The 15,760-nt window shown below is 36.0% G+C and overlaps 1 protein-coding gene across 1 annotated transcript in view; it reads right to left on the reverse strand.

Moving 5' to 3' along the window:
• The window catches only part of NEK1 (NIMA-related kinase 1), a 44,678-nt gene that overhangs the window by 23,576 nt on the left and 5,342 nt on the right, over window positions 1-15,760 (reverse strand). Inside the window, exons 7-16 of the mRNA XM_010077183.1 lie at window positions 15,352-15,406; window positions 13,896-14,096; window positions 10,637-10,697; window positions 9,356-9,513; window positions 7,254-7,313; window positions 6,949-7,008; window positions 6,756-6,803; window positions 6,589-6,663; window positions 2,959-3,137; window positions 2,745-2,876 (exon numbers count right to left, since the gene is read on the reverse strand). Coding sequence (XP_010075485.1) covers window positions 2,745-2,876; window positions 2,959-3,137; window positions 6,589-6,663; window positions 6,756-6,803; window positions 6,949-7,008; window positions 7,254-7,313; window positions 9,356-9,513; window positions 10,637-10,697; window positions 13,896-14,096; window positions 15,352-15,406 — 1,029 coding nt within the window. The remainder of the gene's footprint in view (window positions 1-2,744; window positions 2,877-2,958; window positions 3,138-6,588; window positions 6,664-6,755; window positions 6,804-6,948; window positions 7,009-7,253; window positions 7,314-9,355; window positions 9,514-10,636; window positions 10,698-13,895; window positions 14,097-15,351; window positions 15,407-15,760) is intronic.

Here is a 15,760-nt window from a genome sequence, read left to right on the forward strand (position 1 = left end):
GGGGAAGAATTTTCCTACCTCATAATTAGCCAGAACAAGATTTTTTTTTTTCAGATGTTCCACCCCAGGTCAGGGACCTGCTTGGGTAGACAAGAAGGCTATGTTCAAGTTACTGTAACTGAGCATCTGGCAAGTCTCCTAGTACATACATACGATCATTTGGTAGAGGAACCAGTTTCTGACAAATTGGTTAGAAGTGGACTCAGAGGAAGCTTTCTATTAAAAAACAAAAAACCAAAACCAAACCACTGAGAAATGGCGTAAGATAGTCTAACAAATGGTAGAATGAGGCAGCAACCCCCTTTCCAAGGTTCCCCTAGCCTCATTTGACTGAGGAGTATTAGGGGTCCAGCAATAGTCAGGAAGAAATTGTAAAAAGCTGATAGCAATAACCAATCAGGCTGAGACAGTTAAAGAAATAATAATTTTGCAATACAGGAGCTATTGCTAGTAACTCATAAATGAATTACCATGCTAATTAAACATCCTTCCATCTTGTTTTTTCTCTCCCCTCACCCTCCCCCAAGCAACAAGGAAATGAAATATTTCCATATGCCACAATTCATTAAGAGGAAAACAGAGATAAAACTACTTGGATACAATAAAACAAAAACTTTAGCTGCTCTGAAAAGGCAGGACAATCTATGTAGGTTTCACAGTTAAAGAAACAAACACTTGATAGTCTTGTATACTCATATTTGACTCACCACAAGATTTTTACTGTAACTGTTCATTACGTATGAACTCAATTGGTGGATAGTAAAATCTGTCCAAATCTGTGTCATATAGCTGAAGTTTAGCTTACAGTGTTAAAGAAGAGCTGCTTCCCAAGCAAAAAAAAACCCCAAACCTATTTGTCTCAAACCAAATTCACAGAAAAATCTTATTTCAAATAAATTTTATGAAAATGATCTTCCCTGCTCTAAAGCTGAGCAACTCATTTTGACAAAACATTTCAACTAGATTTCTTCTGCACTGCATTTCTGTTCAAGAGACAATTTTTAAAGACTGCTGATAGTAAATATACTTAGCCTTATGTTAGTTATGGTGGTATAATCAGAAAGACTGCAACTTGAGAATTTATCAACTTCTTCAATATACACTCTAAACTACCTATCTTTCAGAAAGTTGCAATTATTTTAATTCTTCGTGTTGAGCTAAACATCCTGAATACTTATCTTTATATTTCACTCCTAGCTGAATCAAGTGCAGAAGAGAAATACTGCTAGGCTAGCAATGATAAAATTGATACTCTAGATAAAGTACAAATACTTACCACATTTTATATGCTAAGAAACAGCATCTCAATTTATGGCTAAAGGTAATCCACTTTGTAAGTAGAAAAAAAAAGTCTCTACCTATTTTGAAACTTCTGCACAGTATTTTCATTGAGTGCTTCCAAGTTCATCTATTTCTGAAATACTGAATCAGTTTCTCGTCATGATCTCCACGTTATTCATAATTTGCAGCCCTCTACTATAGTTCCTCTAAATCTAAACACAGTTTACCCAGGTGTAGCCAAGTATAACTGAAAATTGTCAAATGTGCAAGGCAAATGGTGTTTACTAATATAGGCAAAATTTGTGGATTGTGGCACTTTGTGCAAAGCATTGAGAATAAATAGAGGAGGATGGAAATACACATCTACATCAGCTGGGAAAATATACCTTCCAGTGCTTGGCTGTGCCAGGAGGAATTTTAAATAGCTCACAACAGCCCAAATTACTATGAAGAAAATAAAATATACTTCGTAGCTTGCAAAATTGTAACATCAGTCTTAAACGTGTTATGTTATTGCTGTAAATTTTAATATAAAAAAAACATACAAAGGCAAAATGTATTATTAAAAACATAAAACTGATTAAAATCAGTTTAGAGGTACAAATGTTTTCTTTTGGCATTTCCTTTTTCTCATATTAACTCAATTTATTTCTTCCTACACGGGATACATTATGTGATCTGCAGAAGTTTAAATAATGCACAAGAAAATTTGCCCCCTCTAGGAAAGTTAGCAATTTCTAGAAAAAAAACCTATTTTCCCATTTTCTGCTCACAAGCATGGACACAGTTCTTTGGGCAATATTAACAGATCTAAAGGAGAAAAAAGGTTTGAAGACACTACTTGAAAGAGTGAAATAATTTAAAAAAAACCAATAGTTGTTTACAATCCTTTTATATATAAAAGACTCAGTTTATAATAATTGCAAAGAATAAGCATCACCGAATTAGAAGTTGCACACCATTATAACACCTGGCATTCACATCTTGACGAAGAAAGTTCCTCGTTTTCCACTGATCAATAAACAGGAGCTAACAATTCTGGGAGCACTCTAGACATTTTCCTATATGCTAGAGATTCAACACTTAAGATGTAGGTAGAGAAGTCAGTCAGAATGGGATGACAGGAGAAGGAAGCATCTTGGCAGGTAACACAAAAAGTGGAACTATGAAAAAAGCAGAGGAGGAGGCTTATAATATTTTCTGCAACTGCATTAAGCCAAGATTTTTGGCTGAAATCTAGTTTAGTTATAGTTGTTACTACTCCATTTTTTCCACTATTGGGGAAGCCAAGGTTTCCATTGGTTCTAAAAGAATTGTGGTCTGCGAGGCACTAACACACAAACAGACAGCACAGTATCAATGGATAAAAGTGATTTTGAGACATGTCCAACTACTAAACTAAACAAGACACAGAATAAGAATCTAACATGTAGGGACAGATTTATGCATTATCACAGTCCAACCTGTTTGCATTGGCTTGTTTAGTCACCTCCTTCAATCTTTTCATTTTTTTCCTAACTGCACCAGCATCAGGTAAATGGTGATGACCTGCAGGCCCCTTAGAAACTCCTAGATGTACTCCAAGTGGAATTCCTCTGTAGATAAATATGTACAGTGACTTTCATTACTTTAATCTAAAGCAGACCACATGCAACTTCTAATAGAAGGCAGCCATACCTTTCAACAACTTCTTGCCCTTGTAATTTCGCCCTCAATCTGGCTTCCCTCTCTTCAGCTACTCTAATATTTTCCTTCTGATGTTGCATCTGGTCAAATATAGCATGATAGTGTTCATATTGTCCTCTGGAAGACACAGGAAAAGGACCAACACCACCTCCACCGCCATAATATGGTGCCTGGAAAGCAGAAGGAGTAGGGTGGAAATCTCAAATATTGGTTGTAACAAGCCCTTCCAATCTTCACCTCTTCAGCAGAATAAAAGCATTAATATGTCCTGCAACAATTCTGAATTGGTCCTAGTTTTATTGCTGGCATGCTCCTATTTTAACGAGCTACAAGGTAGATAAATTTAAAACTTATTTTTCTGTTAGCACTCCAGAATAACATAACATTTTGGTTCCCTCTGATAATACTCTAGTTATACATGAGACATCTGTCACACATTTTGCAAGTTACTGGCAACAAATCCGTTTAAGTGTAATTGGAGATAGATGTTCTACATGGCAAAAAATGTCCAAAACTAAAAGTGAAATAGTGCTAACTGAAGTACTAATGAGCAATTTGTAGACAAACCACCATTTTTTCATGAATCTGGAAACAGTTAAGTGCATTTCTAGGGTTGCTGAATGGCATTAAGTGCAGATGTATCCGAGAATCCCCATTGTTACCAACCTGTAATTTTGTTTCATCACCAGAACTGAGATACTTCCCTACTAAAACTCAGATCAGGGGAGCATCTACCATAAGCTACTGCTTTATGCATATGATCTCTCGTCAATCTCAAAGAATTAGAATTCCTACAGAACCTTCATGTGAAAATAACAGAAAAAAAAAATGTTGCAAGCAGCTGTGTACAGTGTGTACAGTAGTAGCCAAGGATGGATGCAGAAAATGTGAAACTGGCAAAACAAGGTTAAGGTTGTCAGCACATGCATAAAAATGTTCCCTTTACAACTGGGCAAAGCAGTCAAATAACTCATGGTAGTGAATCTATGGGATTTGTTTTAACAATAGTGTCAATATTTGTTCCAGAGTGGTCCTAAGTATTTTAAATAAATTCAAATAGGTGAGTGCAGATGTGACAGGTTTAAGATTGCCTACTTAAACGTTCTTAAACAGATTATATTTGACAATGGAATTTAGCTCACATTCTGAGTTTCAGTTGCTTAACACCCATCAATAGCTCCCCATAATCCATATGACAGGATACTAACTGAATGATTTATCCAGACATTCAAATTAATACGTAGGTGTGCTGTTCATCTGAATAATTTACTATACAAGACTAGTTTCTACAAATACAAGGCAAAGCCTTGCTTTAGACACTATTCAAGGTTTCACCTATCACTATCAGAGCTCAGTTTTCAAAAGGATTATCTAAATAAATAGTATGATCCACCTCTAGGAAAATGCTATGAAGCAGGTGCTCATCAACAGCCTGCAGCACAGCTACAGCCCCTACTAGAACCACAAACCCAAAGCCAAATCCAAAAAAAAATTTCCCTACTTCCCCTCAGAAACAGGTCCAGCAACCAGCCCCAAAAGACAACAGGAGAAAATCATGCAGTGCACGACCCTGCTGTACCTTCAGAAGGGGCTGTATGGCTTGCATTATTGGAAAGCTTGAACAATGCTATTTGACGGCATCATCAGAGAGTTGCTGGATACACTGTTTTCATGTTGGAGAAAGGAAAGGGATAGGCAAGAACACTATAATAGTATATGGAAACCTGGAGTGATGATAACCTAGTGGCCTGCAGTAAGATTTGTACTAACTATCCAATCTGGAGAAGCCATTTCAATTACTTTTAAAGCATGTTTGCCATGACATTTTACACCAGTGATACTTAGTGAAAATATACACAGCCACTGAGCCTGTTTCCTTAGATGACTGAGAATACTGACAATGATGCAGCTGTAGCTCAACAGAACACTTTATACATTTGCAATGCCTAAGGACCTTGCAATACAATCCTCAAAGTTAATCAGAAACATGATTGTTTTCAGGAACATATATAGATCCAAATGTAACAATGCTGATATATCGTGTTGTATGGAAGCTTGCACTGGTGCCTGTCAGTTTCGTCTTGAGAGAGAGAAGGACAGCACAGGAACCAAATGATGTTTTTAGATTTTTCCATTAAATCAGCACCTGCTAGTTTTTCAAGTCTGGTATGCTTAAGCTCTCTTTTCTATTTAAGCTTTACTTACATGATGTGGCACACACATCAATGATGATGTCTATTTTGAAATAATATACTTAATAAGCAACTACTGAAGCCTGCTCAAGTGCATGTGTATTCCTCATATTCTCAGACAAGGAACAGAAAATAAAACCTCTGTTCATTTTGACTCTACTGATCAGTCAGAGCTTGTTTACAAAAACCCTACTAAACAGGCTGAAAGAATTGGTGTTGTTCAGCTTGGGGAAAAGAAGGCTCCGCAGAGACTTCATAGCAGCCTTCCAGTACCTGAAGGGGGCCTACAGGTGAGATGGGGAGGCACTCTTCATCAGGGAGTGGAGTGAGAGGACAAGGGGTAACAGCTATAAGCTGAATGAGGGCAGATTTAGACTAGACATTAGGAAGAAATTTTTCACTGTGAGGGTGGTGAGACACTGGAACAGGTTGCCCAAGGAAGCTGTGGATGCCCCATCCCTGGAGGTGTTCAAGGCCAGGCTAGATGAGGCTTTGAGCAACCTGGTCTAGTGGAGAGTGTCCCTGCCCATGGCAGGGGGGATGGAATTTGATGATCTTTAATGTCCTTTCCAACCCTAGCCATTCTATGATTCTCTGTTTAGGCCGCATATTTTTGTATGACTCATTACCACCACAACAAATAGCTGTGTTTTAATCAATTTTCTATTGTCAAATAGATTTACACCATAGCAATACTTAAATTTGTGCAGTGGGTCTGTCTGATGAAAGTACCCAGACCTTATATTCAAATAACTTCATGAGACTACTTCCCAGAACACTTATGTTTCCCTGAAACTATGACACACACAAACAGGCAAAAAGAAACTGTCATGGGAATTAGATTAAATTATGTAATTAATTATGTAAGAAGTGAATGGGTAAGACCTTACTGCTTTCAGAAAAAAAATAATTAGATTTACTCAAGATTTTTCACTCCCCTCCTGAACAATTTATTAGTATAAACAAGTGTTGTTATGTCACTAAATAACAAAGAATGCTTAGAAGCAGGTGACTAATACTGGGAGGAAGAGGTCCATTATCATAATATGAGAACCTGGAAAAAGACTTAAACAAAAGAATTCAAGAACAAACTTGGATGTGAAAGAAGCTGTTCATGCACAGATTCAGCACAGGAAAAGTAGCAAAAGCAGGAGTGGAAAAAAGAAAGTGGTGCATAGAAACCATTACTGGCAGAAAGAGGAGAGATGCAGAAATTTAGTAAGTATTAAAAATGAAAATTGCACACGGTGTCCAAAAAGCCAGGGAATAGAGTCTGTTATACAGTTTCTCTTAAATTAACCATAGATTAATAATGGGCAGCCCCAACAGTTAACATCCAAGAGCAGATCTTTCTGAAAAGAGAAGACCGTGCCAGACAACCGAAGGTGGGGGGAACAGACTACACCACATTTCTGCATCTGCTGCCAACCTTAACATCACCACTTCCACCTGAACCAAGCACATTCCTCCATCCTTGTTCCCTGGCTCTGTTTATTCGTTCCATCTAAAGGAGAAAACAATACAGGAAAACATAATTCAATGAACCACTAAGTAAAAATTGAACTTCACTATTAACACATTTTAAACATATTTTACCCTCTCTTTTTCCAATCTTCTCATTTCATCTGCCTTCAGTAAACTGATCTGTAATGTGCAAATATTACATGTTTAGTAACTGGGAAATCAAACTGCTCAATGTTCTTATGCAACATATAACACACCACAAGATATTTAATTAAAATTTCCATGGGTGGAAAAAAAAAAAGAAAGTATCAAGAATGTTCTCTACCTGATCTCTCTGGAGTTTTTCTTTTCCAGGCAATTCTAACCTCTTCTTTTTTGAAGGTTCCTGAAAAACAAGCATATAATTTGGTATTTATTACTGACCATTATTCAGTCAAGTCTCTCTCAAGACAGGTTAGTGCTCCAATTGCTGGTGTATGTCCACAAAGATTAAAAAAAAAATTTTAAAAAATCATTTATTATATGATGTTTGTAAAAAAAGAGAAGGAGGAAAGGGTTGAAGGTTTTGTTTTTCTTGCTCTGCACTTAGCTTTTGCTTAGTTTGAAAATTAACTGATGATTTCATGATACCTCAAACATTTTCCTCCTTTCTTCTCCTGGATTCATTTTTGCCATTGGAGTTGGGAAGGCCTGGATAAAAGGTGAAACTTCAAATTAGATAGCACAATGCCAGAATGAGAGAAAGATTCTAATCAGGAAAAAAAAATAAAATCTTAAACCCACCACATAGTAGGTGCAAAATGGTGTTTAAAATAATTAATTTCTCATGAGAAATGCTAGGACCTAGGGATAAATGCTACTGTACTTGTTCGTCCTCTGCTAAAAGCTCTGTCTTGAAAGCTGAAGGCAGTAATTTTTAAATCTGTTTTGTCTTCATTCTTCTTCTCTGGCAATATAATTCTGCATTACAATCTGTTCCTGTAAGTCTTTGAGGGTCCCTAAATATTAATATTCTCTTTCATTTGTAGAACAGATTTATTAGGCTATCCTTTGGCTCTTTCACTTGAATAACTCTAACCAAGGTTCTTGTTATTTGTGGAAGAGAACACAGCCACTATTGAATACCTGGTAAAGAAGCACCACATAACAAACCATGCTGCTTACTCTAGTCCTCTCAAAAAAGTGTTCATTACTTTTAAAGCATTTTTTTTCCTGACCATACTGGAACACAGAGAGCTTCATAGTATTTTCTTTTGATGACCTAAAATCCTATCAAATGAGTACTTTAAAATCAACTATTTCAGAAGACAGAATCCTTTACAGACTTAAGTCAAGTTAGTTCAACTACAGTGAATTAACTTCGTATCACTAAACAGAGGAGATGACTTTTACTTGCTCCTCTAAAAAGCCAGTTGAGAGATGTAAGCTCAGACTACACTGGAACAAAAGCAAAGAGAAGAAAATTTATATTACACTGTAGCCATTGTTTCTATCCTACATCTTATTCCTCACCATTAAGTACAACCCACACAAAGAATATGTCATAAAATTGCAGCATTGCTGATTCCATACACGCAGCAAGAAGATACGTCCTCAGCCTCTACCCTGCCTACTTGGAGTCTCTATGCAACTTGGATCAGTGTTGGCTACTAAAACCCATTATGAAGAGCAGCAGACCAGCAGATGGTTGTGTAACCACGCCTTAAAACATAAAAACCTCATGGTCTCATAAGGACACACAACAAGCCTGTGTGTTCCCTTCTTCTTGCTCTCTTCAACAAGGCTTGTGTGATCAATGAGTTTTTCCTTAAACCTCCAATAGCGTTTGAGCCTCAAGGGTAATTTACATCTCAGGGACAATTTTCTAACCAGCTATCAAATTTGATAGATAGAGAACTTAGTGTTATGTTCCCCAAAGTACCATGGGGAGCAGGAAAGAAAAAAAACCAACACTCCAAAACCCACAAGAAAAACCACAAAAACAATAACAAAAATATTACTCATTCAGAAGAAAATTTGAATTGGTTCTCTTGCTGAAGCAAGAGCTTCTTGGTTGATAGTTCCTTGGCCCATGCATATAGCTCAAAACTAGCTGTATCATAAGCATCTCCTGGCCATGCAGTAATTAAAGGAATAAAGAGAGAGAAAAAGAGGTTTATGTAATAAGGAATACAGAGAAGATGACTGGAAGAAAGATCAAAAGTATTCTATGAAGGTATAAAGAAGACTATTTCTCATTAGCTATCATGGAATTAAGTCTGGTAAACTGCTCTTCCAACTACACAATCTCTCTGACTTACAACACTTTAGAAAATAATTAAGGAAGTTTTCTTTGTTTTGAAAATTTGAGATTATTTTTGAACAAGGAAGAAAGATGTAAAGACTCATATCCAGTGTCAATGATCTTGGTATACCTGATGGGCTTACAATATTTTTAAGAGTTGTCAACACCAATAGGGGAACCAAAAACATGCAAAGCACATCTAATTTAGCAGTGAAATTAGAAACCAAACCTAAGGTAGAGGTCTCCAAAAAACATTCTATTAAACCAAGTAAACAACAACAACAAAAAATCAATAATGAAGCAAGCCAAGCATTTAAACTACTACTACTTTCTCTGCAGATGCATGTGTACATATAAAAGACATTTTGAAAAGCAATGCATAGTATTTTCATAGTATTTAAATAAGGTATGCACAAAACAGTCCAATTTAAGTAACTTAGCTTCTTACCTGTCTAGATTTAGCCGAAAGCTTCTTCTCATTAGGCTTTTTAGGTGCATCATAAGACCTCCTGATTGCTAAAGGCACTCCATATTTTGCAGCAGGTTTGGTAATTTTCTGAGCTGGTGCAACTGAAGTCAGAATTTGTTCTTGAGCTGGTCTTTTAGCTGAAAAGAGAAAAAGCCTGTTTTACAGCTATCCAGGCTAGCCCGTATACCATACTTACCTTTCCCAAGGTCTTGGAACAGCAAAGCTGGAGGAAAATGGGTGAACTGCTAACATTTCATTCATATGAGCTGATGCATAAGTGCAATATACCTAGGTTGCCCAGAACAGCTCATCTAAATTTCATCCTTGACAAGAAACAGTGGAACACAATCTCTGAGCTTTTCCCTCTCAATGCTTCACTTTAAACTGGAGAAGTGAAGCTTATTTCAGCTGCCATGCTTTATTATCCAGCTGTCATTGACCCAGGGAAGTTTTTATAATGGAATGGAGAGAGAGGCCTCCCTCCACTAATGACATTGGACTGCTACCTGCAACACCAATGTCAGCAGATGATTAGTTCTGGAAGAACTTCAATGGTCTTCAGGGATACTGTTTTCCCTATCCTGAAAATACGCCAATGTTGATTCTGTGATAGCAGGGCTCTCTTACTACAAAATAGCAGGACAGCAGTGAAACACACACAACACTATCAAAAGGCACCAAAGCACTTGCCACAGCTTCAAGTAATTACAAGGAAATAAAATAAAGGGAAATAAAATCTAGGAAAAAAAAGGGTAAAATTATGCAGAAAAATGAAGTAAGGTAAGACCATCTTGACAAAGTGAACCACGATCTGATTTGCTACCAGTAGCAGAAATTCTACTGCTTTGGGATGAAGTCAGGGCTTAATCCTCGAATCTGTAACAAAACCTCCCACATTTTTACAAAAAATTGTGTTTCCCTTTACTCATTTGTCATCAGTAATGGAAAAAAAATGTACTATAAGAACACAAATTATTTCCAGTATTTGCAGTCTTCACCCTCTCCTTAAATTTTGAAGCATAGTGCATTCCAGGAGGAAAAACTACACCTAAAATATTACAGGACCATTGTTTATACTTGCATCATTTGTACCCTACATACATCCAGCTTCCTGGGGGAGAGAAGAAAATTACTTCCCTCTCTTTTTTCCTCAAACTTCTAGAATGAGGTATAAAAACACACCAAAATAAATAAAAAAACAAAGCTACATACGCCATCTTGACAGAGCTGAAAGCAAAAGCACTTTACACGCTTACTTACCTGGTGCAGCATGTGGTCCAAACTTCTGGAAGATTTTGTGATTGAATTCTTCTGCAATAAGCTAAACAAAAAGTCAAACAGTTAGCCAGCAGCATTATATCTGAAGCTAGAAAGAACTCATTTTCAGAGAAGTGTGCCACACCCAGTAAGCATCTAACTTTTAAATTTAAATGAATACTCAATTTTATATATTCAATTTTGTGTTACTAACATTAATATGGAGCTGAATTCAGTACTTTCAAATATTTTTTGGCACACCTACTCAAATAACTTTTAAAAAACAATTTAGTCTGACTTCTGGGTAGCACATTACTTCAGTTATGAGCTAGCTAAGAATCTAGAAGAAAGTTCATGTGAGCATCAACACGGTTTTATGCACAGTTCATTTTAGATCTGTTGCCAAATTTCACTTCAAATTCTCAGACAGCCTGTGTCAAAAAAATAGTCCTTTAGAAATGTTTGCAGTTTTTAGTTTCTCTATCCTTTTTGAGATGGGAAGATGGCTACATATGTGGATATCTAGCATATACAGTGCACTGTCAGGAATATCAAATTAGCATAATAAAATGTGGAAAATAGCCCTACTGGAGTAAAAAAAAATTGGAGTATAGACAAAGAACATTCAAACATAGGTCATCGGTAAGCCATCATCTCGCATCATATTGAATACCGTACGTAGTTCTGAACGCAACACCTCAAAAACTGTGTAGTAGAAATGAAAAAGGTTCAAAGAAGAGCAGCAAAGAATTAAAAGCGTTGAAAAGCTTCAGTATAAAGAATAAATAAGCTTGCTTTTCAGCTTATAAGAAGATAATCAAGATGCAGTATGACATATCTAGCATACTACATGTGATTTTGCAGACAAAGCAGAGAAACACACAAGGGCAGCAAATGGTAATACCAACATAAGAAGTGGGGTACAACTGAATACAAGAAGGGTTTAGAATAAACAAAGTTGATGCTTTCGTGCAACAAGGAGCAGATCTGTGAAATTTCTTACTGATCATGAAAACTTACACAGGTTCAAGAAGAAATCAGATAAGCTCACAGATGAGAAATCTATTGAGGATGACTAAATACCAAAGAAATTTCTTCCTGAGCTGACACAATTGAGACAACAAAAGATGAAGGCTGGAAGAGTATCACAGGGTAATGTCACGTAAGCTTCCCTTGTTCTTATATGCCTCACTAGGCACTGTCTGTGGCCACTGTTGACTGCGCACAGGATACGGAGGGAGACTGACTTTTATCTGAGCCAGCACTGTGTTCTGATTGTCCAACATCCTGATCTCAAACTTCTTTCTGAATCTGAGTACCTCAACTGATACTACCAATACAGAATACTCAAATAATGGGAACTGAAAAGGTATTTTTTACAAGAGTAGAGCTACTTGCACACAGATAATGGCCATACTACAGACCACCCTTCTACAGATGGAGCATGCCAAGAATGTGTTATTTCATGCTCTCACAACAACTGACAGCAATGTTAACTGAATAGCCGCTAAGCCACAAAGTTTTAAGGAATAGCCTTTATGGAATCTTGGACTATCCAGATTATTTTGATTTGCTTAGAGGCTACCAGTTAGTTACAATGGATGTTGTGGAGTTAAAACTGAAAAAAAAACAAGAACCAAGGTGCAGAACTTCGGACACTGCACATGAGAGCAAAGAAACTTTTTATCCTGTACACTTTGTCATCAAAAGATCCTGTAAGCAAGAAGTTACACATGAGAATGGTCTCCTACTAATGGCATTTCACTGATCCTGAAGCTTTTATTTGGCTGGTAAACTGTAACAACCGAAGTGTGATGTTTCCATGATAACACAGCTACTGACAGAAAAGAAACAAGACTCTTCAAACACCTTTCAAAAAGCTTTTTTTTTTTAATTCATGCTAACTTAGACCCACTTTGTACTGTAACTTAGAACCTATGAAAATTAAGAAAGATTTTACATAAAACTGGAAGACTGATTTCCCATCATTTAAGAGAAGATTTCAGCAATAGCTGCAACACATTGAAGATTTTAACTATGGAAGACGTTTTAAGCTTAGACTAAGGAAAGCAGAGGACAACAGCATTGGCCACGGATGAAACAAAGAAAATTGGCATTACAGGTGTGTCATAGAATGACCACCTCTGGCTGAATACGAACATACCAGTCTATGATACATTTAGTAAAACATGCTTTCTGGGTATGGGGCTTTGTTGTTGTTTTTTAAGATCAGGTAGCATCTCTAAGTCAAACATGTTAGTGATTCAGTTGGAAAAATTGTGTGCAAGAATTCATACTCAATCTAGGATAAATTAGTATCATCATCTGGTAGTGGCCTATTACTAATTTTACTTTGCCTAACTCCAAATAAACATTTCATATCCATTCGAGCTACTGGAAATAAAATTAGATCAAACTATTACTGTTGTAAAAGTCAGAACAAACTTATCTGTAAAGACTTCTGAATCTTACCTTTCCTTGGGACTTTAATCTGAACTATCATCAGTCGAAAGTCTACTTAATATATGATTGAAGTTCCAATTATATATGGCCTTCTCGTGAAATTTCTTTAGCTGTGAGCTAGAATCCATTAGAATTGTTTACATTTTGAGGTCTCCTTTTGCATTCATGTCCTCCACGTCCTTTGTCTATCTACCTTGTATCAGTACTATTATTCACTTGTTAATCTTGTTCTCTTTTGTTTAATTTATATTAAAAAGGCATAAATAGATGTCAAATTATATAAATAGATTCTTAACAGATTAGTGAACAACTTATTTGAGGTCATATACACATGATACGTTTAAACATCAAGGAATTTAAAGGTTAGCTTACTTTGTAAAATTTCACAGAACACACTTTTCAGGCCATTCCAAATTCCAAGCAAAAAATGGATTGAAGAAATAATGATAAAGTAGTGATAGTGAACTCACTGACAGCACCATTTTATGAAAAAATGCAGATCTAAACAAATCAACATCTCATTCATAATTCCTCACTATGTAGAAGAACACAAAAAAATAATGCACTTAAGAAAATGCCAATTTAAATTTGTTTGTAGAAACTACCAAATACTTAAGTAATTTGAGAGGTTTTTTTTACAGTTCATAGTAAAACTCTTTTCCTCAACTGAAAGTGTCTCTATAAAAGCTCTAGAGAATACCATTACTTCAATTTCTCCTGTTGTATATTAACATTAGAACAAAGAAAAATAAGTTTTATGATGTTTTTAGCAAAACTAGAATTAAAACTAACTCCATACCTGTGGCGTCAGAAATTTTTCAACCCGTCTGGCTATGAAGTTTTTCTCCAATATGGAGTTTATTGATGGTCTATTCCTAGGATTCCTTTTAAATAACTGTGACAGCAGATTACGTAGGTCATAGGAGTAATGCATAGAAACAGGAGGAAAAGGTCCAGAGATTATCTTCAGTACCAAGTTCTTCATGTTACCAGCTTCAAACTATATCACACAAGAAAGAAAACAGGTACTACTTACTACTTTGTTTGTCCACATGTAAGGGTGCATATAAAGATGAAGAGGAAAACAAAAAAAAAAATACACCTTCCCTTGTCTCAACATACCAAAATAAATTTTCAAGGCCATTAACAGTTTACATCAGCAGATAAAAATCTTCTGCTGCGAAGTATTCTGTTTACAAATACATCATAATACAGATATTTCATTCTATAGATACAAGTTTTTCCAACAAATAGTTATTTCCCTCCAGATCTAGACTAACAATGATATATAATTAAGGATAAAATATTATCCTCCTCTCCCAAACACCTTCATCGATCAAACGCCTTCTGCCCTTCTTAGCAAAGCCACATTTCAAATGAAAGAATGTAAAGCATTCACATGCATTCAGTGTAAAATCCCAAGGAAGGCTTAGACTTCAGCTTAAGCTCAGGAAGCAGAGCATTCCACTTCCTTTGTACAATAAAAAGAAAACAGTACATATCACCCAGCTCACAGAGAACAACCTGTTGCCATCAACTCTCAGGAAGGCAACATTGTCAGCATTGCTGCTACAGAAAAGACCAAGCAATAGGAAATTACAAAAGTTTGAAATGTTATGAAATCTTTATCCCTCAAAATTTTTCTTCTGATTTTCATGTTTACATCTTTTTTCTTTTAATAATAATACCTATTAAAAAAAATAAAAACACAGAAAACCCCACAACCAAAACAAGACCAAAAAAAAGTTTTTTCTTCCCTTTCTACCTGGAATATAGATGATAAAGATGTATTATTCAAAACAACATGCACACACACAAAAAAAGGCAATACTTTCACCTTGGTAGTTTTTTCTAAGAATTACTTCTGTTCTAAACAAATGCATTAATTCACCTGCACAAAAGCAGACAGTCCTAATTCAGACTTTCAATGAAAACATCAAGTTTTTGAAAAGAAAAGAACACTATTCACAGTATCATTTCTTATAGCACCTAATATTTTTTTAAGCTAATACAGTTCATTACAAACCTACACTGAAAACAAAATATACAGTGCTAAGATTTCTGGAGAGATTGACATGAACCAAAACAGATGGAAAATGTTGGTAAGTGTAGGAAGAGGAGATTAAAATGCTGAAGGTAATTTTAAACAGTCACCATGAAAGCCTTTCATCAACTGAAACACATTTGTGTAACATCAGGAAAAATCCCTGTTCAAAATCACTATTCTTTCAAAGAAACAAGAAGTTTCTACTCACCGCATGTTTAAGTGTGCACATTTCATAGAGAACACAACCAAGGGCCCAGATATCACTAAATCAAAGAGAACATACTTACGAATTAATAAGTTTGCCAAGTAACTTATATCTGTGAAGTCTATCTTTGAAAAGCCAAGGTTGTATTTTGAGTATATTCAAGCCCCCTTTTATCTTCCATCCCCCCAAACCACAAAATCCCAAACAACAACCAAAAATAAGGCCAACTTGAAGACCAGATGGGGTTATGTTAGCTCCTGATTTTATTTAGACCTTTCATCTGAACCACCCCAATTGGAAAAATTAGACAAAATACGGACACAGATTTTTTTCTTCTTTAAATGTACACGTTTGCCTGATGTCTTTGAATTAAACAAACAAAAAACCAAACAAAAACCACCACCCAGTTCAG

This window comes from Pterocles gutturalis, unplaced genomic scaffold, assembly GCF_000699245.1.
Source record: "Pterocles gutturalis isolate BGI_N339 unplaced genomic scaffold, ASM69924v1 scaffold25893, whole genome shotgun sequence".
NCBI classification, from domain to species: domain Eukaryota; kingdom Metazoa; phylum Chordata; class Aves; order Pterocliformes; family Pteroclidae; genus Pterocles; species Pterocles gutturalis.